At 40.6% G+C, this 21,088-nt stretch overlaps 1 protein-coding gene across 1 annotated transcript in view; it reads right to left on the bottom strand.

Annotated features, from left to right (window-relative positions):
- The window catches only part of LOC124721938 (filaggrin), a 345,545-nt gene that overhangs the window by 35,271 nt on the left and 289,186 nt on the right, over positions 1-21,088 (bottom strand). Inside the window, exons 14-16 of the mRNA XM_047247096.1 lie at positions 17,177-17,403; positions 9,958-10,219; positions 4,515-4,672 (exon numbers count right to left, since the gene is read on the bottom strand). Of these exons, the coding sequence (XP_047103052.1) occupies positions 4,515-4,672; positions 9,958-10,219; positions 17,177-17,403 (647 nt within the window). The remainder of the gene's footprint in view (positions 1-4,514; positions 4,673-9,957; positions 10,220-17,176; positions 17,404-21,088) is intronic.

Below are 21,088 nucleotides of genomic sequence, written 5' to 3' on the forward strand. Positions count from 1 at the left end.
TCTTTTCGACTAATTTGTGATTAGTGGAAAATAGTAGAGGAATAAAAATTTTTATTCCAGATCTTTGTGCTATCAATCTATTGCGCTCTAAATTTCATTTTCATCATGAGTTTACTCTACTAGATATGCAAATCCAAAGTTTACATTGTTCTCAGGCCTGATTTTCATGCCCAACTTTCATTCAAATTGTACAGCTTGGAATGTTTTATAGAACACAGTTTTTTAGCAAAATCAGAACAAAAATACTGCATTTTTACAAAATCTTCAATTTTGCGCTTAATTCATTCAGTACTGGAAAGTCAAATGAAACTTTATATTTGAGAACCTTGTGTTGTTAGGTTAGTACATGCCAAGTTTCATGTTTGTCGTAGCATTAGTCTAGGAGATGCAAGAAACCAAACTCCAAAATTTTTTCGGGCACCCTCTTCTTTGGTCAATTTTACCTACAATTTTCTGGCTCAATTTGGCTTGTAAAATTCTTTTCATTATTATTCTTAAGAGAACGCATAAAGCTGTACAAGATAGCCAAATTTGATTTCTTTACAAAAACTATTGCCCAAGATATTGCAGCTCAAAGTTGCCATAAAGTCACGCTGGCTCTGCGTGAGTCGTAATCAGTCCAGGAGTATTCAGCACAGGGCGGGTTGGGTAGCACGGGCCGCCTGGTCCCATTGGCAGCTCTGAGGGACAGGCACTTAGCGCAGCAGCTAGCCGAATTACGCTGCAGACTGTAGCGCCTCAGCGCGCCAAGCAGATGGTGCGCCTCCAGCAGTCAAAGGGTTAACAAGACAGCTGCTTATCGTCTTCAGGTGCTTAGTGACATGTTGCTGCAGTGGGGTAACCAATATATGCGATGGACTGCTAGAAAACTGCAAATGCCAAGGGGTGAGGCTATGTCAGAGACTAATCATAGTGGACATCGACATCCAGAAACCCTGTCAGGAAAACGGGCCATGGTCCTCGCATGTGTGACATGGGAAAAGCATTGCTGCAAATCGTGTCACAAATGGCACCCAGAATAAGAATAATGTCATGACTTTGATTCCCTGTCTGTGTTGACTCCACGGATTCATTCATCTGTAGCTGACGATGCCTTAGCACCGCAATGCTGGTTCCCATGCCTCACTAAATTGAAATCCTGTGTCTCTGTTAATCAACTCATTAGTAACACATATCTCAGCTGCTTCTTCTATGATGCTGTCCCAGTACATGGAGGCAGACAAAAGAATCTTTGTCTGTCTGTACTTCATGCTATGTCCTGTGTCGAGACAAGTGTTCAGCAACAGCAGACTTTACAGCTAACCTAACCTGGTGTGATATCTATGTTCATTGAATCTATCTTTAACAGTGCAACACCTCTCGTCAATGTATGATTTTCCACACTGGCATGGGATTTTATATACTCCTTGTCTCCTTAGATCTACATTGTCTTTAACAGAACCCAGCATCACTTGTATTCATGCTGAAGGGCGGAAGACATACTTTGTTTGATGTTTCTTGAACCGTCTGCCAATTTTAAAGGACACACCACCAACATAAGGTAGAAAAATGTTCTTGTGGACTTCTCCACTTCTTCTGGCTATCGTTTCTAGCTGTTCTTGAGGTTTAGTCCACACTAGTTGACATGCATTTTGAATCTGCTTATCAGAGTACCCATTCTGGAAAAACACAGAACAAATATGGCTAATCTCTGCTGATAAGTTCTCTCAATCTGAGATAAAAGAGATGAACGAGAGTCCTTAATAGACCAATGTGTTGAGATGGGTGATGGCAGCTTGTAGCCCATAGAAACCGGTCAGTGTGAGTTTCACTGTTAAAGATAGACACAATTAACATAGAAATCACACCAGATTAGGTCACCAAGAAAAGACTGATGTTGTTGAACACTGTCTTGACATGGGCTACAGCATGAACTACAGAGAGACGGAGATCATTTCGTCCACTTCCACATACTGGGACTCTATCATTAAAAAAAGCAACCTGGTTAACACACATGGGATTTAGACTTAGCAAGGCATGGGAACCAACACTAGAAGTACTAAGGCATCAATGCCCACAGACGTATGAATCCAGCAAGTCATCACATATGAGGAATCAAAGTTAGGACACTAAAATTTGGCATCAACACTTTGTGTGTGCATACTGGACCACAACTTGTAGCCATGCTTTTCCACATTGGTCATGTGAAGACAGTGTCCTCTTTCTCTAGCAGCGGGGCTCTGGATGTCGATTTCCTCTAAAATCTGTCTACGATGACATTATAAGCCTCACCCATAGGCATCTGTGCTTTTCTAGCAAAGCTGTCTCATTAAAATACTGAGCAGCTTTCACAAAATTATCTGACATGACACCTGTGAATCACTGAAGAAATTATTAAATTGGGGACCTCTCAAATGGCAAAACCAATGAATGTTATAATCCAATAGTCGAGTAGTTCATGTGATTTGTTGTACTGATCAGTTCCATTAACTTATGAACAGTATTTTACTTTTAAGCTCCCTATTGATGTGCACAATTTTACTAATTAAATTATTGCATCAGAATATATTTAAAATAACTGCTGCAGGTAACTGTTTAGTTGATTTGTAATCTTTTATGAATTAGTTTAATTTGTCAGGATGAAAACTACACAATAGTTTTCCTAGAATACTGGATGTAGTCTGGTAAGTACTTCTAAATGAGTCACCTTAGTTGCTCAGTTTTCTTAGAGATTACAGTTGTAAAAGCCTATATCATTCTACATGAATAATGCACCACTGAGGTGTGTGTAGGACTGCACTAAGATTCACATTTCAGAATGGGTTGATACAGCAGTAGACACTACTGGCTGCAGTTGTAAAGACTAACTTCAGAGGGAAGGAGGCATGTTATCCTCTGTTGTTATTGTGGGAATGTCTGATGTCAGTAGGCACACACACGCAATGTCTGTGAATTTGTGTACAATGGTATGATATTATATAAAAAAAAAATATATGCATGAGATTAATTTGACTTCTGTTAATCACTTTAATCACCCGTTTGTCCCCAGACACCATACCATACTACCGATCTACTCATCCTGATCATTTTCAAACACAAAACATGATTCAGTCAATTAAATACTGTGCAAAATACATGTATGTACCATGAACAGACCTGAATGTTGGACAAAATATGTGCTTGTGCCCCTGGAACTGAAGAAGATTTGGAAATTTATGAATCCAATCAGAATCAACACAGTCGGATTCACAGTGTCTTCACTTAGTGCGTATCTAATCATCATTTGAATATTCTTCATTATCAGTAACTACTAAAGTCATACCATTCTCAGGAGATAAATGGTGGAGTCTAGTCAGTTATGCAACATATGGGCACTTCTGTACACAGTTCTTGCAGTACTGTGTTGATGAGTGTCAGTTTTTGTGACTGATTCTCTTCAACAATGAAACATAACTCATATGGGAAGCTGCTGGAAGAGCAACACACTGGGTGTCATTCCAAGCCATAGATTGCACAAAGTGTTAACTTTTAATACTATAGCAGCAGTTCTCTTAATTTGCTCAGTCTGTACTTTCTTCCAGTCTGCTTGATTGGTGACACAAACTCAATCTTGTAGAGAAAGTGTTGTCCCATTTGCTCAGAGCCAGGTCATTGAATGCTTAACAATAAGCATGATTTTAACACACTGGTGCACACATAGCCTTACAATATCAAGGCCAAAAATAAATGTCAAGCTGTGATGGAACAGGTGACTTAAGTGTTTGACTCTTATTGTCAGTAGGATTTACTTAATAAATTAATTCACTTTTCGTGCGACCACTAATCGCACAGACTAGATCCCCCCCAACCTGATTGGAAATCTACTTCCACGAATTTAATCTATTGCACAACAAACACCCACAGTGTCTTTATCACTTGTACAATAATTTAGCAAGTACAAACACAGAAAGAATTAAAAAAAGGAGTTTCAAATAACCCTATTGAGGCGTGGTCAACATTCAGAAAGGAATTTGACTTGTATTTTCTGAAAATGATATATTTATGTTTGCCTTAGATTTGGAAAAGGACTGAAACAACAATGTTTGATTAAAATTTGTATTGAATTCCTCTTATGTCTGACACTGGTATTTTACATGCAGTCAGAAAAACATGTAAATGGACAGACCATAAGGTTTGAAGAATAACTTCATAAATTTGTCAAAAGAGATGTGGAACATATCTTATGACTGCACGTCACTGATATCACTTTCAAAGTAATTTCTTTATGAGACTAACACTGCTGCTGGTGTCTTTAACACAATTTGTGAGCTCTTCCCATAGCTGCTGCCATATTAGTTGTAATATTCTTCAAGTCATTGAAGTGCTACAGTGATTGTGAGGATATGGACAATATCATATTACTTCATTATTTCAATGATTTTTCTCTACTTTATAAACTTGAGAATAAAAACAGCCCCTTGTATTTCATTGCAGATTGTCACAGTCTTTTTACAATATCAGCATATTTTATGCCATGTAAAACACATCCCACATACCTGAATATTCCTTCAGTTTGGGCACCTTGAAGTTTGAGGACTTCTTCAGAAAGTGTTGTCTGAACCCATGGAAGTTTTCTATGAGGAAATCTGTCTTTCTGCAATGCCATAACTTCTTGCAGCGTGTTTCCAAACATGCTGGGTCGAAATATTTGCAGCTGAAATGTTATCAAAAAAGGAAGCTCATATAATCAATAGCTAACATATCAAAATGTTCACATGCCTTTATATGTTCAGTAGGATACAAAAGTTGACTCTTGTAAGAATGAGGGAAGTGTTGTTAATTACATCTTAAAGGGAAACAAGATAGATCCCCATGTCCAACTGACATATTAACATCATATACCTGTTAGTAGGGCTGCTCACAAACCCATACTTCAGACAATATCATGAGTGAACACCTGCAACTTTCTAGGCTAAGCTTATTTGCCTATCAAGTAATACAAAGACTTACTGGCTGTCAAGTGATGATAGTGTTAGGAGTTTTGAGGGCTCTGTTGGCATGTGATCAGCACAAAAACTATTACGTTAACTGAAGGCTCTGAGATTCAGAAGCATTAAAGTGTAACTTGAGACTGCAGTGTACACAGTTCCGCTATAGTTTAGCTCTTTGGGACCTAGCAGGCGGAGGGACAGGTGAAGGGCTGTCTGAGGACCTACTGCCATGTGTAGGTTCCTAGAACATCAGTATTCTGGCCTGTTTAAGAAAATGTTGGGTGTAGTGGACTGAGAAAACACAGAAAACACTTTTGTTCTTTGGGGCCTGCAGTGCAAAATATGTCTTTTAATGACATGATTATTTATTAATAATAGCCAGCTACATTTCTATGTAAGTTGTTTATATTTTATCTCTTTCACAGTGAGCCCATTTCAGCAAATTGCCATCGTCATGTGCTCTGTAAATACATAGATAAGCGATGGTCTTAATATATTATGACCCCAAAATTGTAACACAATTATACCACAATAAAACACAACCTGAAAGGCACAATATACATCAAGAAGTAACATTAAACATACACACAACAAAAAAGAAGAAACAAAATACATAACCATGACCTATGTAGGAAACATCTCGAACAAAATCAACGCATTATTCAACAAAACTGACAACGCATTTGCATTTCAAAACACACACAGCCTCAAACACAAAATTCGCAAAGGCAGCTCGAAGATTCTCATACACAACAATCCCAGCATTTACAAAATTTCGTGTAACACATGTCACAAATTCTACATAGGGCAAACTGGTAGAAACTTCAAAATCAGATATAAAGAGCACACCAGAGAAAGTGAAAACCACCCATCGACATTTTTTCAGCATTTACAAGCAGAGAACACTATGCAAAACCCATAAACAAAGCACTAGAAATCCTCATATTAAACAAAAGGGGACATTGATGAACACCCTTGAGGAAATAGAGATATATTCATATGCATACAGCAACCCAACAAATTTACCGAAGAAACAAACTGACCTAAAGCACAAAAAGTATATAGAAAACTTGATTCACATTATAAATTGGTAAACCAGGTAAAATAATAATATCAGTGATTCTAAACAACACATATCCATAGTAACGGCAATAACAACACGAGTAGCATAAAACAGAGACAGAACACTAACATAAATCATAGACAACAACAATTATTATGAAAAAATTAAAAATGTAAAATAAAGATGTCAAATAAAACTAAAACTAACTCTAGGCAAAAACATAATTAGAAACAAACCTATATGAAAAAAAATAAATAAACAACTGAATTTCGCACATCACTTATTTATAATGGTAAGTATGTAAACATGTAACATCGCTGACTCATTGTAATCCAAGCTGTGAGAAAAGTAGCATACATGGAAAACAAGTAATATTTGATATACATCTCCACTGTACACCTGGGAGAAAGTAATAATTCCAAAACAGACAGGACATGACACCAACGATGTTACGTATAAGGTAAAAAACCTAATGATATATTATAAATTTTCAGATCATAGTTGCAAAACCATTATATTAAGACCATTGCTTATCTATGTCTTTACAGAGCACCTGATGATGGCAATTTGCTGAAATGGCTCATTGTGAATGAGATAAAATATAAACAACTTACAGAGCAGTGTAGCCCAGCATTTACAAAATTTCGTGTAATACATGTCACAATTTTTACATATGGTAAACTAGAAGAAACTTCAAAATCAGATATAAAGAGCACACCAGAGAAAGTGAAAATCATAAATAATCATGTCATTAACAGAAAACACTGTTAGGTCTTTGAACATGGGCAGCTACTTCTGCACACACAAGAATAGCAAGCCTTGTTGTCAAAATCAAGAAAAGATAGTGTATGGATATCATTCAAGTCTACACACATATACAGTATTTCAATTACGTGGCCCTTAGGCTGACAAAAAATGTGAAGCACCCAGAACAGGAGGAGGAAAGAAAATGGAACTTCATAAGTAGGGCAGGTATGTGAAGTTATTCCATTAATTAGAAAATCGAGTCAAATTCACAAAGAACTTCGGAGTGAGCCCACTTAGCAGTTTGGTGTTACCTCTCCTCTGGCCTGGAGGATGCATGCAGTGACTTGGTTGGGAAGGATGTCATATAGCCATATCCTCTCCTGAGGCAAGATGGCCTATAACTGTTGCAAATGGTCCTTGAAATCCTGGATAATGGAACTGGAACAAAGTTGATGCCTGTGCTAGTCCCACACATCTCCTATTGGGGCAAATCTGGAGATCTTGCTTCCCACAAAATTACCTCTACATCACACAGACAGTTCATAGAGACACATACCACTTGTGGATGAGGATTTCCTTTGAAAAACGGCACCATGACACTGTTGCAGGAGACATAACACACGAGGACACAGAATGTCCATGACATACCTTTTTGCTATTGGAGTTCTCACAATCAATACCAGCCATCACCTGAAGTCATACCTGATGGCTTCTCACATGACGACATCAGGAATAACGCCACTGTGCCTCTCCAAATGATTAGATGAAAGAGACCACTCTCCAGTCACTGCTATACTCACTGATTATGGCCCTTAACCAGCAGCCCATGCTTCCTGGTCACAGCACCACTCCAAACATAGCCATTTGCGTTGTGGCATTAATGGCAGCTTACAGTAATTCTCTTGTCGGAATTCTGCTAGTCTCTGACCAGTGGTTCAGAATGACACATAATATTGCTGGGAGTCCATTACTTGTCCTCAGATGGCAGGCACAAATGTGATGGGACAACAGTGTGATTGGTACTTGGTGCACTGTACGGCAGTCTTCCCTTGCGATAGACTTAGTTGACCGGAACCTTGATGACAAGTATACTTGGCCTTACATTATCGTGCAGTCCAACACTGAGTCACTGTCATGTCCGAATGCCCCACAAATCTGGATATTGCACAGTTTGAACAGACGGTCAAATGGAGGTCCACAATGAGGTCCCTTCCAAATTCTGTTGGGTGCCGATAACATTGTCCCGCCAGAGTATGTGGTATCTTCATGTCCTTCGCATTGACCACTGAACATGTAATGCCGTTAACGCCCCTTCTATAACCTACTAGGCCTGGTAACAACACTAAAGACTCTTCTGGGCATTCTATTTGTGACAGAGTACTAAAAATGTAATCATTTGCATAGCCGGTGATGGTGTGTATGTGTACAAAGTTATATTGACATCTGACATTGTCTTCTGGGCACTTCACAAATTTGTCAGGCAGTATACATAAAATTTTTTCCAGACTCTCTCTTTTTCTTTTTAGTTACTTTATTTTCAGTCACTTTTAGAGACTAGTAATGGAAATAACTGTGAGTATTCATCAATTTAATTGCCATGTGATGTTTACTTCCAGTTGAATGTGTTTTGCTATCTTTAGGTTAAGATTAAAAACCAGAATTTTTGCCATATGAATTGTTTTATATGATTTTTCATTAATAATATGACATACACTTATTATTATTGTTATTATTGGTAAATTTATTATACAAACTCCGTATTTTTACAAACATATGCATTATTTTGTAACAAATGTTGACGACATTTTTGATGGATGATTTTTGTTATTGTTTTGGAATAATTTGTGCTGCTGGTGTGAAGGGACTTCTGTAACATATTTTGTAGAAACTTGTAAATAGCATTCAGTGTCTATCACACCAATTAAGAAAATATTTTTACATCTCTCTTGCTGACTAAATTCCCCCCCCCCCCCTTTTTTTTTTTACAATCTACGAGAAGTAAAGCTTAAACAAAGAAATCTACAGCATCAATGATTCCAGAAGTTTCCATTTTTATCAGAAAGTACGAATTCTTATTACAAGAATTGACCACTGCATTCATAAGTCATTCAAAATCTATGAAAAATAGAACAGTTTACAGAAGCATTTGAAAAGAACAGCAGATTAGGAAAAAGAGCTCTTTTGTGAAGATGGTAGATGATGTGTCTGATATACATCATTCAGATACTTTGAAAAAGATTACAACTGAAGAAGGTAAGGCATTTTCATATCTTTGAACTGGAAAAATGAAGAAGGGAGACAGATTACTGGATCAAATGAAGGGCAGATTGAACACAAAAATGCTGTTATTCCAAGAAACAAGGAAAGACAGAGGATGATCTGATGGGATGAGAGTACATGATATTACAAAACATGTATGAATAACATGAATGCCTATAGCTTGAGACAAGAGAGGAGGAGGAGCCACAGGCTCCAAAAGCTTGCAAATTTCAATATATTTTTATATATGTGTGTTCTCCTGCTGCTGCTGCTTGGTGAGTAGATTTTTATCTACCCAATTACATTACATATAGCTTGAGACCATAATCCAAGGAGAAGTCTTAAGGAGGCCTTTATCCTGCAGTGGATCTCAAATGGCTGCTTAAGATAACACAACAGCTGTCTTCTATGTGAAAATAATGCTTCTTAAATGCATAATTCAGAAGCACATTTTAATAATTATAGATTAGGAAACAGGTAGTACAAGTAATAGTCTAAAATAACTGTACATATTTAAATCTCAGAACAGTTTTGGTAACATTACTTTCAAAAGAGAGGTTTGTATTTAAGGTTTCAGATGTATTCATTGTAACAAATGTTTCACTTACATTTCCCTGGCTGTATTTCAGACAATCAGTAGATGCGTTCACAATCTCAGAAGTAAAAAATTACAGCTTTAAATCAGAAGGTTTCCTTTCCAAGCACCTGGTCCATATAAGTGTGGGCAATGTGGAAATCAGCAACACAAAAAAATAAAAATAAAACAAAAAATAAACCCGATTTAATTCAAGGAATACAGATGACCAGCATACCATTAGAATTTTACTGGACAGTATCACAGTTGAAGGAGCTGAGGGAATATTGAATTAACAGCTTGATACTTTAATGTCTTAAAAAAGAAAGTATATAACTATGTAAATAAATTAATCTGTAACTCACTCTTGCTTGATCAATCTCCTCAATGGTAGGTTTCCGTGGAGCCTTTTTTCCAGTGTGCCCAATACGTTCTAGCCTCTTGCAGCTAACTGTGGCATAATGACTTATCTGAACATGAATTGGCCATTTTCCAACTTCTGGGAAATCAAAAGCAGGATCCCTGTGCCTGTTCATGTATCCATCCAGATATGACTGAAATTTTGGGGACGGTGGGAAGAAAGCAAGGCAAATGGCAAGAAGCTCCCATCCACGTCGGAGGCTCTCCCTATAAAAGAATGCACAAGTAATTGAAAGAAAGAGTACATTTCAAAACTTAACAGCCTAGGACTGGCCCCACATTGAAATTAAATGAATGTGAAATTTATCATAATTTATAAACTGAATATTCAACAATCTGCAAATTTCTGCACCAATTAATAAGACTACCAGAGACAAATAACAAATCATGAAATATGTAGGTGATTCCTGCAATCAGAAATCTGGACAAATCATTTTTCTAAGTCAGGGTTTCTTTCTTGCAGCCAGATATTTTTTTCTGGGTTTGACTTTAACATAATAATCAGGAGTAAGTAAATTTTCTTTTATGCTAATTATAGAATTGAGTGGGCTATGACTATGTTAATTGGTATCAAATAATTTCTTAATGTTCCACTTACGCACATCTGATCCAATTGCACTGCTACACAAATAACGGGAATGACTAATTTGGCTATTAAATGTGCAAAGAATCAATCACATTAAAAAAAAAATGATCCCATTATATAGCTTTCAAGCTATTGCAGTCCCATAACCAGATGGCTTTGTGCGGCCTGATTTGTATTGCAGCTCAGATGGTACTCACACATGACATTATTGTACCCACCTTGGATCCACCTCCAAGCAACACAGGCATGTACTGAGGGCTGCTGCCAATCCAGCCATCGGCAACACCATCAAGGGAGATGCACCAAAACATTACAGCAATAACATAAGCACACTGTGCTGTTTTCAGCCACAATTCCTGCAACTGCAAAAGATTCACATGGCACCGGCTTTGCTACTAGTGGCATGAGATTTGCCACAATTAGCACTGCCACCATGGGCCCAGATTCTTCCTCCAAAGGTCACATGTTACTGGTCACTGCAGCAGTATTCTTCAACCACATGGCTATAAAGGATATTGCTCAGCCAATCAGAGACATGTTGACTAAATCCTGCAAGACCTTCAATTGGAGGTCCCTTCACCCCAGTGAAGCTGTAAGCTCCAAACAACTCATTCCAGTTCAACCCGCTGGGCTCAATGTTGGCCGCACCCATGGCCCGTCAGTATGCCACTCACTGTCACTTCTGTCTTATGCCAGCCAGGCTCATGGCCCATCCAACAGAGCTCATCTCTCCACACTGTCCACAGCAGCTACACTATCTCCAACTGGCTACAAGCTTCTATCTCGCTGCGACCTATCTCCTGAACCGTCCTCAAACTTTAACATTCTCCATCAATATGGCTGCACTGACAATGCACCTATGAGAACACCGTCAGTGCGATGTCAGTGATTATTTGTAGATTGGAATGAAGGAGTGTGGATTCATATCTGAATCACTCTTTTATTTTTGTATTCAGTTTACGAGTGTCAATAAAGCTCATTATTCTTGCTATCTGGACAATATTAATGGTGTGACTCCCCCGGACGTGACACAAATTTTGGCAAGGAGGATTAAAATTTGTCCCCTCAGTGACTGTTAACACTTTTTCATACTCTGTGTGCTTGTCCAGTGAAGCTACCCATCTCTAAGAAAAACTTAAGATGGCTGCAGACTTCAAGCAATGCAGGCATGTATTGTGGGCTGTTGCCTCTCCGACTGCTGGTGACACCACTGAGGGAGATGGAGGAGAACAGTATGGCAATAACATAAGCTCACTATGTTTTGTCAATCGCATCTCCTGCAGCTGCCACAGATACATGTGACACCAGCTTCACTGCTAGTGGTGTGAGATTTGTCGCAATTAATGCTGCCACAGGTCGTATGCCTGCTGATCGTCATGGCAGTATTCTTCTACCAGGCAGCTATAGAGGATGCTGCCCAGCCGATCAGAGACAGTTCACACTGGGAGTCATTCCAGGCCATGCACTGACTGCATCCTGCCAGTCCCACAACTGGCGCTCCCTTCATCCCACCACAGCCATACTCTCCAAGCCATGTCTGAGTGCTCACTCCGTGCCTCATTTGAGTTGATCTCATTGGGCCTAACATCGTCCGCTCTTGTGGCCCATCAGTGTGCAACTCACTGTCACCCCTGGATTAAATGAGTCACGTCCGCAGCCCATCTGTGCAATGGAGCTTATCTCTCCACATCGTTCAATGTGGCCATCTTATCCACTACTGGCTGTGAGCTTCCACCTCTCCTGGACTGTCCTTGACCTTTACTGCTCTCCACCGCTCCACCAACACAGTTGTATTGATGTCACCCTTGTAAGAACTCTGTCACTGCAATAACAGTGATTATCAGTGTGTTGGAACCAAATAGTGTGGATTCATGTCCAAATAATTCTTTTGTTGTATTCAGTTTACGAAGTTCATTATTCATACTACCTGGGGCACATTAAATGATGTGGCTCTCTCAGCTACAACACAAAAGATATTATATGTGGAACTTTGCCATGAATTTTACTTTGGCAACATTTATTTCTAGCCTGGACATTATGACCATATGGTTATATTGTACAAGTCATTGGCAATTTGTACAGATAGACCTGAAAACGGAATTTTATATTTAAAAATCAGTTGTGCTATAAATCAAGAGTAAATAAAGCAGCTGTTACACTGAAAGTAAGTTCTATTTGATTTTTTCACATACAACAAATGTTTCCCGTGGTGAAAGGTACATTAACAGCTAGGAAAAAACTTGGGAAAAAGTCAAGAGCATTCCACTGTTGGGCAAAGAGAGATTTGAAATAGATCCGCATATCCACAGCTGGAATCGTGAAAGGAAAAGTGGTTAAGTATCCGCTTCTCTAGCCAAAAAGTCAGCCAATTCACTCCCTGGGATTCCCACATGACTCGGAACCCAGAGAAACACGACTGAACAGGCGGCATGCTCAAGGGCAGAGACAAGGTCACGGATGGCAGAGACCAAGGGGTGATGAGAGTAGCATCGATCGATAGCCTGAAGGCTGCTCATGGAGTCAGAACAAATTAAAATACTATGCAGAGAGGCCTGAGAAACAAAAAGGAGGGCCCTGTAAATGGCTAGAAGCTCTCCTGTAAATACATGATCCTGGCAACAAATGGTGCTCGAAGCTGGTAGGAATTGTGAAAGCGTATCCCACCTTATCAGTGGTCTTAGACCCATCAGTGTAAAGGATGGTGGCACCCTGGAACTCTGCAAGGATGGCACATACAAGACACCAGTAAACCATAGGAGCAACAGAGACCTTAGGACCCTGGAAGAGAGCAGTCCTAATCAGTGGTCTAGGCACCATGCAAGGGGGAGGGGGAGGGGGGGGGGGGTGTATGGAAGCGCATGCCAACCAACCAGCAATCCCACGCATGGGACCATGGGAGGTAGGGGGCTAACTCGAACCCGGAAGAGCTGGTAAGATAAAAACTCACAGATAAAAATCGGAAGGGGACCATGGAAGCCCGAGTCATGGAGGGTAACTAAAATGTGATGGTGCCAAGCCACTGTGAGCCAGATGTGATTGAAGACCCTGAGGAGCTGTTGCCTCTGGGGAATGTCCAAGTATTGAATCATCTGATTGTGAATGGAGTCTGGCCCTGTGGCTGTGTCCCATGAAGAGCTAAGAGCCTGCACCAATTCCCATTCAGTGAAAGGAGCACTGTAGGGCTCAACATGGTGTGGGATGAAATGGAGGGGGGGTTTGTTCAACTCTGCGTTTCTGCTGGAGAAAGGCAGGAGGATAGAAAGCGGACAATGATGCCATCACAAAGTGTGTCGCAAGGTGTTCTGTGAGGACCAATGGATCAGTGCACAGAGCTCCTTGGATGTTCAGACCCTGGACAGTTGACTGTTGCTCGCGGCCCAGAAGGCTACCAATCTTCAACCAAACCTGCGATATAGAGGCACATGTCCCCAGGGAGGAAACACACCACTCCCAGCATTCCTTTTTATTCTGCTTAATAATGTGACAAGCCTTAGCACAAAGACGCTTAAAAGTGAGGAGGTTGGTCTGGAAGGGGTGTCACTTAAATCGGTGCAGTGCCTGTCGGCAGTCCTGGACAGCAACAGCGATGTTGTTGGTCCACCATGGTACCGGCCGATGATGAGGGGCCCCTGTGGATAGGGGGCAGCATTGCTAGCAGCATGAAGAAGAGCAGCAGAGATGCCTTGCACGACTTGATCAATCGAATTCAAGATGGAGGTGTCAAAGTGGACAGCAGTCATGTATAAAAGCCATTTGGCCCTGTGGAATGCCCAACGTGGGGACCCATCTGCCTGGTGGCAGCAGGGGAACAATAGCATCACTGGGAAGTGGTCATTGTCACAAAAGGTCATCATGGGATGACCAATGTAGGACAGCCACGAGGGTAGGGGAGGAGATAGCAAGATCGATAGCAGAAAGGTGCCATGAGCGGCACTGAAGTGGGTAGGGGAACCATCGTTGAGGAGACACAAGTGATAAGTTGGTTGATTAGGATACCCCAAGCCATTGATGTAACACTCCCCCACAGTGGATAGTGGGCATTGAAATCCCCAAGGAGGAGAAACGGAGGGCAGGAGTTGCTGAAGTATGGTAGATAGTGCAACATAAGCAAGTGGCCTACCTGGAGGGAGGAAGACATCGCAAATGGTGATTGCCAGAGTCATTTGCACTGTAACCGCTATCACTTCCAAGGTGGTACACAGAGGGATCCAGCCACTTAGGACATCAGAGTGCACCAAAGTGCAGACCCCACCGGATGCTATCCCAGGGCCAGCACGGTTCCGACAGAACACCCAATAACCACATAAAGTGGGAGAGTGGTCATCACGGAAATGCATTTCTTGGAGAACAAGACAGAACGCAGAATAAGAGGAGACAAGACGTCGCATTTCTGGTAGGTGACGATAGTAGCCATTGCAGTTCCACTGGATGAATGTGTGGTGTGAGACCAAGGTAGGCATGAAGGAGCCGAGGAGGAGATCAGGTCATTTGGTCAGTAGTTGTTACTGACAAGGATGGGGTGACATCCATAAATAAGATGTCAGACTCAGGTTGCAAGAGGGGAGTTGGCACCTCCGGGGGCACTGGAGACACCTTAACTTGGGATTTATGTTTCTTCTTCTTCTCTTTCTGAGGTGGAGGAGGACAGGACACAGTGGGAGTACAGGCGTCTGCAAGATCGGGAACTGAAAGAGAATGGGCGACCTTGGGGATGGTGTGCCTCGGGGTCGAGTGGTGGTAACAGTCTTCTGGCCTGAGAGACACTGGGGAGAGGGTTCCCAGGAGGGAGCCCAATCAGAGACTTATATTCTTGAATCTTCTTTTCTCTTTCATAAGCCGGGCAATCCGGTGAGTGAGGGGAGTGGCGGTCAGGACAATTAACACACACAGGTACCGGAACACAGGGGTTCCCTCATGGATGAGGTGGCCACAGTCACAACACAAAGGGTCCGCTGTACAGCAGGAAGACATATGCCCAAAACGCAAGCACCGAAAGCACCGTACAGGTGGAGGGATGTATGGCTTCAAGTCACATCTGTAGCACATAACCTTGACCTCCACTGGGACGGTATCCCCTCGAAAGCCAGGATGAAGGTGCTAGTATCGGTGCAGTTGTCTTTGGGACCCTTCTGCACACGTCGAACAAAATGCACACCATGCCGCTCCTGACTAGCTTGCAGTTCCTCATCAGTTTGCAGGGTGAGGTCCCTATGAAAAATGACTCCGTGGACCATATTCAGAGATTGGTGAGGAGTGATAGACACTGGGACGTTGCCAAGACGATCACAGGCACGAAGAGCTGCAGATTGGGTGGCAGAAGAAGCTTTGATCAACAGGGAGCCCGACTGCATCTTACTAATAGACTCCACTTCACCAAACTTGTCCTCGATATTTTCCATGAAATCAATGGCTTTGTGGCAGTGAATGTGTCCCCATCCGTCCTAGTACAGACGAGGTAACGGGGAAAAGGTTTCAGCCCAAGACAGCGAGCCTGGCCCTCCTCCCATGGCGTAGACAGGGAAGGGAAGGCTGCCGGATCATATGAGACAGCATTTAAGGATCCTTCACCATTCAAAGAGACGGCCATGTGAGAACGGCCAAATTTTTGCAGCTTCATACGCTTCATGCACCAAGCATCCGCCCTGATACCACCCACTCTGACCAGGGGATCTCCTCGTGGGTGCCACCCAGCCACAGAAAGGGCCGTCTGGCAAGGCGGCTGTTGCCGGGAGTTCCGATCCTCCAAGAAGACAAGCAACCACTCCTTGGCATACACAGGGAGGGAACAGCTCAGGTATCAGTAGTGTGATCCCTGTGTTGTCAGGGGGCTCAGCCATATGGGTACATGACAGCCCCACCACACGGACTGGCTACACGTGCTGGCTACCTAGCAGGGTGGAAGGGGGCTACAGTGGGGAAGGGAGAGGGGAAAGGAGAGGGGAGAGGAATCTACACCATAGATGCTGTGGAGGGAGTTCTTCGCCATATGGCTCACACTAAAAACAGGAAATTTTGAAGTGGAGGTCAAACCTAAGTGGGGACCGAAACACCAAAAGGGTGAAAGAATGGGCAAAAGGAACAAAATTGCAACCAATACAGGAAACCAGGGGAATAGCCAGGTCGACATAAAGCACAACACCGAGAGAGGGGAAGGAGATGGCAATGGGAAGGAGCGGGGATAGGGAGAGAGGGGGCAGGGAGAAGGAAAAGCAGGTAGGGAATGAAGAATGAGCTGCAATAGTTCGGGGCCCTGTGTGCACCACACACAAACTCACGAAAGAACCGTGAGCCCCTGGGGGGGGGGGGGGGGGGGGGGCACGAGATTTGAAAGTGATATGATCTTCAAACTTGTTTTACATCCAAATGGCACATTTCTGGACATGAGTTCCTGAACAAAATTTTACTGACTATGACCCATTTACAGCTCCTACAAGCCTGCAACAGGAAATGAGAAACATCCTGTACAGAATAAGTATCTGATGTGTAACTATTGCAAAAAATTAAAGTTTTAGAGGAATAATATTAGTAGGGCAAAGAAGCAGCAAAAGTTAGTAACTTCTTGTGCAATTTTTATGTACCTTCTAGGATTTTCAGTGGTTTGGCGGCATATCTGAATGTAAAGTTCATCCCTTAAAGCTGGTTTACTGTAACCATAATTGCATATCTCAAGTGCGACACTGTTAAAAGTCATTCCAACTTTGGCCTTCCGATCATTCATGTATATCTGTACCAATTTGAAAAGATCACAAGCATCTTTCTTCAATGCTTTATCTGATAACACTAGCATTGGTTTCCGAATAGGATCCTGAAATACAAAAATGTTGTTAATACTGTACAAGTGTTAACATATTAACTATTAAACAATTAATATATGCACTATAGCTTACACATTCATCTTGAGAGATTCTTGTTCCATATCAGTTGTACATTTCTAATTAAAAATGTGCAACTGAGATGGAACAATAAATGAGACCTATGTTACATTAATATTTGATACCAATTATTTTAAAATGTTACTATCGGTACCACCAATCTTGTCTATCACAATGCATTACAGAGACTATTTTCTGTCTTCCTCAGATAGGACTTCTTCTAATTATCACAAATGGATATCATCAACATTATAACATTAAAGAAGGAACACCATCCATTAAGTAACAAAAATCAAATTATTTAAAGAAAAAATATTAAATTATGTAAACAGATATTTCTCGATTTCACAATTTTTTCACCTACAGCACTGTGTGTGTGTGTGTGTGTGTGTGTGAGTGTGTGTGAAAGGGGGGGGGGGGCTTGTACCAAGTGAAGTTGCAATACCATTTTGTGATATTTATGTTACTGTGCTAAGAATAGGCGTACACAACAACGATGTTATCTGAGCATTCAACAGCTATTGTGAGTCAAAAATTTCTGCCTTGTAGTGGTTGCCTACAGTCAACAATGTCAGCTGATGACCGCTATCTATAAATCGTGTCTTGTACTAGTTGGAATAAATGAAGTGCAGCTACTCACAGAGGTTCAGAGTTGGCTATAATTATCATATGGCAGTGAAACTTGGTAGATATGCTAATGCTTTAATGGGAAACTGATTTATGCTGGAAAAAGTTAATTCCAATTTTGGCCACCAGATGCAAATCTGGCGCTGGACACTGTAGGACACCCGTACTATCATTTGACAAGCCATAACATGAGTGAACAGTATGGCTACTGAGAAGAGAGACCTCGCACTGTTGTGGAACTGTTTTATGTCAATGGCAGTAATTACAGTGCTGCATTGAGAGAGTATCATCGATTGAAAGATCTGAGGAGAGGCCTAATGTCACTGAATGGTTTAACGAAGATGACAATGAAATTCAGAAACAAGAGTGAGCTTGGTGTGGCACCTGGAAGAGGAAGAAGTTCTATCCCGGTGAAAGTTATTGACAAGGTTGCTGTTGCTTTAACTGATCATGTAGCATGTGTCCCAGGTAGTGGTAGTGCTGGTGCAGCATCACAAAAATTGTCCATCCCATGATCAACAAAGGGAACATTTTGCACTCTATATTACACACACAAGCACCTTTATTCTCACTCCATTCTTCTTTGAAGAGCATACATCCGGAGGTCCTGTCAAGCATACCACGATGTCAGCACAATTTCAAGACCTCCTTGTTCAGCATGTGGTACATGCTTTGGAAGAGCACAATTGTGTGGAAACAACTGTTTTAATGAAAGGTAGGGCAACACTTCATATCACTTGCCCAGTGAAAGACCTGCATAACACAACCTTCCATGAACATGTTATCTCAGAGGTTTTCCAAATGCATGGCCTGCAAGATCACCTGCCCAGAATCCATGTGACTTTTGGCTCTGGGGATATCTAAAAGAACACATTTACCAGGGACACATTCAGTTTCTACCTGATCTGAATGCCAGTATACAGGAAAACATTGCTCAGATTCCACCAGAACTGGTGCAAGCAACTGTTTCTCATGTCATTTTTATGGATGCAGCATCTCGTCAACATCTCCAGTTCTCACACTGAACAAATTGTGTAAGCAGCGCTTAGTAATAAAATCAACATTATGCCTTCCTCATTCATTTTACCTTTTCTGCACATGTCCCATTCCTAATCCATTACATATGGAAATATTTCTACACATTTTTCTCACATTCACAATGCCAGATTTACACCTGGTAGCCAAAACTGGAACTAATTTTTTCCCAGCATAAATTGGTTCTGCATTAACACATTAGAATATCTTTCAAGTTTCATTGCTATATGATAATTACATCCCATACTTAATCTCTGGGAGTAACTGCACTTTAATCCTAGTCACCCGGTAGGTACTCAGAGAAGAATGAAACAGAATTGCATGCTGTTGTTTCAGAGGAAACTGGGAGAGCTGTGTCGACCCATACAGTACAGAATCTTCTTCATATGATTAGTTTGTTTACAAAATGCCAAAGAGGGTCCAAGCGGGTTACAGCATCATTGTGGAGCAACTTGATATTAAATGATTCTCTCACAATGGATTTTGGTTTTACAGACCTGCAGAGACATGCACATTTCCCGCTCCCCCTCAATCAAAGTCCAAATGTTTTGGGAATTTATGGGCATCAAAGTAGTGACAAAACTACTAGACTATCTAGGAACGTGATAAACGTTTACACAATCAAATATAACAGTGTAAAAAGTTTATCCATACAAACAATACACAAGAGGTTGGCAGATATAATATATTTAACATTTTTTGCCAGTCAAGCAACAGAATGGGATCACTTTATTGATTGCCCACCATGGTGTACACTTCTAAAATCTACCTTTACGAAATCTGAATGTTTTTGTTACATAAACAACAAGTTTAAGGTACATGTAACACACAAATTTTGAATAATATTCTGGGGGGAAATTTTCCAATTAACTTTGTAAATTTTCAACACAATCAAATTCCTTTTTAAAGTAAATTTTCTATCAAAGCATCAGAAATGAATTTTGGACGCATATGTTCTGATATAAAAGACTTTATTTTTTCAGACATGGATCTCATAAATCACGGACAAATGCAACTGGGCAGATTTTCTATAGGTTTCAATGCTGTCAATAAAAAGGCAAAATGACAGAGTATTTTCCCTAAGTACGTGACTGGCTTCAATAACACACAATCAAAAGAAATCAGCATCTTCACTGGCCTCTGCACATTGAAACATAAGTAACATAGGGTGTGCCCAGAGGCTGCATGACACAATTGCTAATGTACTCAATAGGTACAAAAATTTATCAGATGCTGAGAAACAGAAATGTATCATATCCTACTACAAGAAGAAAGAAAGGAAGATCTTTAATTTTCTGTGAGAATTCTGATAAAGTGCAATATATCTAGTAAGGGGGATCACATAGAGATCACTCTTGCTGCAGTATTTTAGAATCCCTGTCTCGTATGCCCACTTGAAGGAATCTCAAGAATTCAAATACTTGCTGCTACACTTTGAACAGTTTGGTTTGGATTATACTACAGTGTTACAGAAGTGATCGGAAAGCTTAAATGAAAACATCTGGAAAAAAATGTGATGATGATTTTGTGAAATACTGATGGGTAAATTTAGGTAATCTGTGTATTAAATACATAGGAGACAATTACTACTATCTCCATCAAAGATTTCGAAGGACCATAAAAACAATATAGAAAAGTTCAAAGACCACACTGATGCAAGCAGGAAGTCATACTGTGCCTACTTCATATGAAATGAAACATGAAAGGAACCAATTAATGATGGTAAAAAATACCCTGAGAAGTCGTTTGTGAATTATATAGCTGTAACAACAATAACCATACTTGATTACATATAAACTACAGTCTAAGAACACCAAACACATAATAAAGGAAGATATGATAAAATATATACTTAGAAGATTTTTCAGTTTATTGGAAAAATCTAAATAGGAAACTATGCTATCCATTATATGACAAGTCAAAGATATTTTAAGTAAAAAGCATTTTAAAACTGCA

Source organism: Schistocerca piceifrons, chromosome X (genome assembly GCF_021461385.2).
Source record: "Schistocerca piceifrons isolate TAMUIC-IGC-003096 chromosome X, iqSchPice1.1, whole genome shotgun sequence".
Lineage (NCBI taxonomy): Eukaryota > Metazoa > Arthropoda > Insecta > Orthoptera > Acrididae > Schistocerca > Schistocerca piceifrons.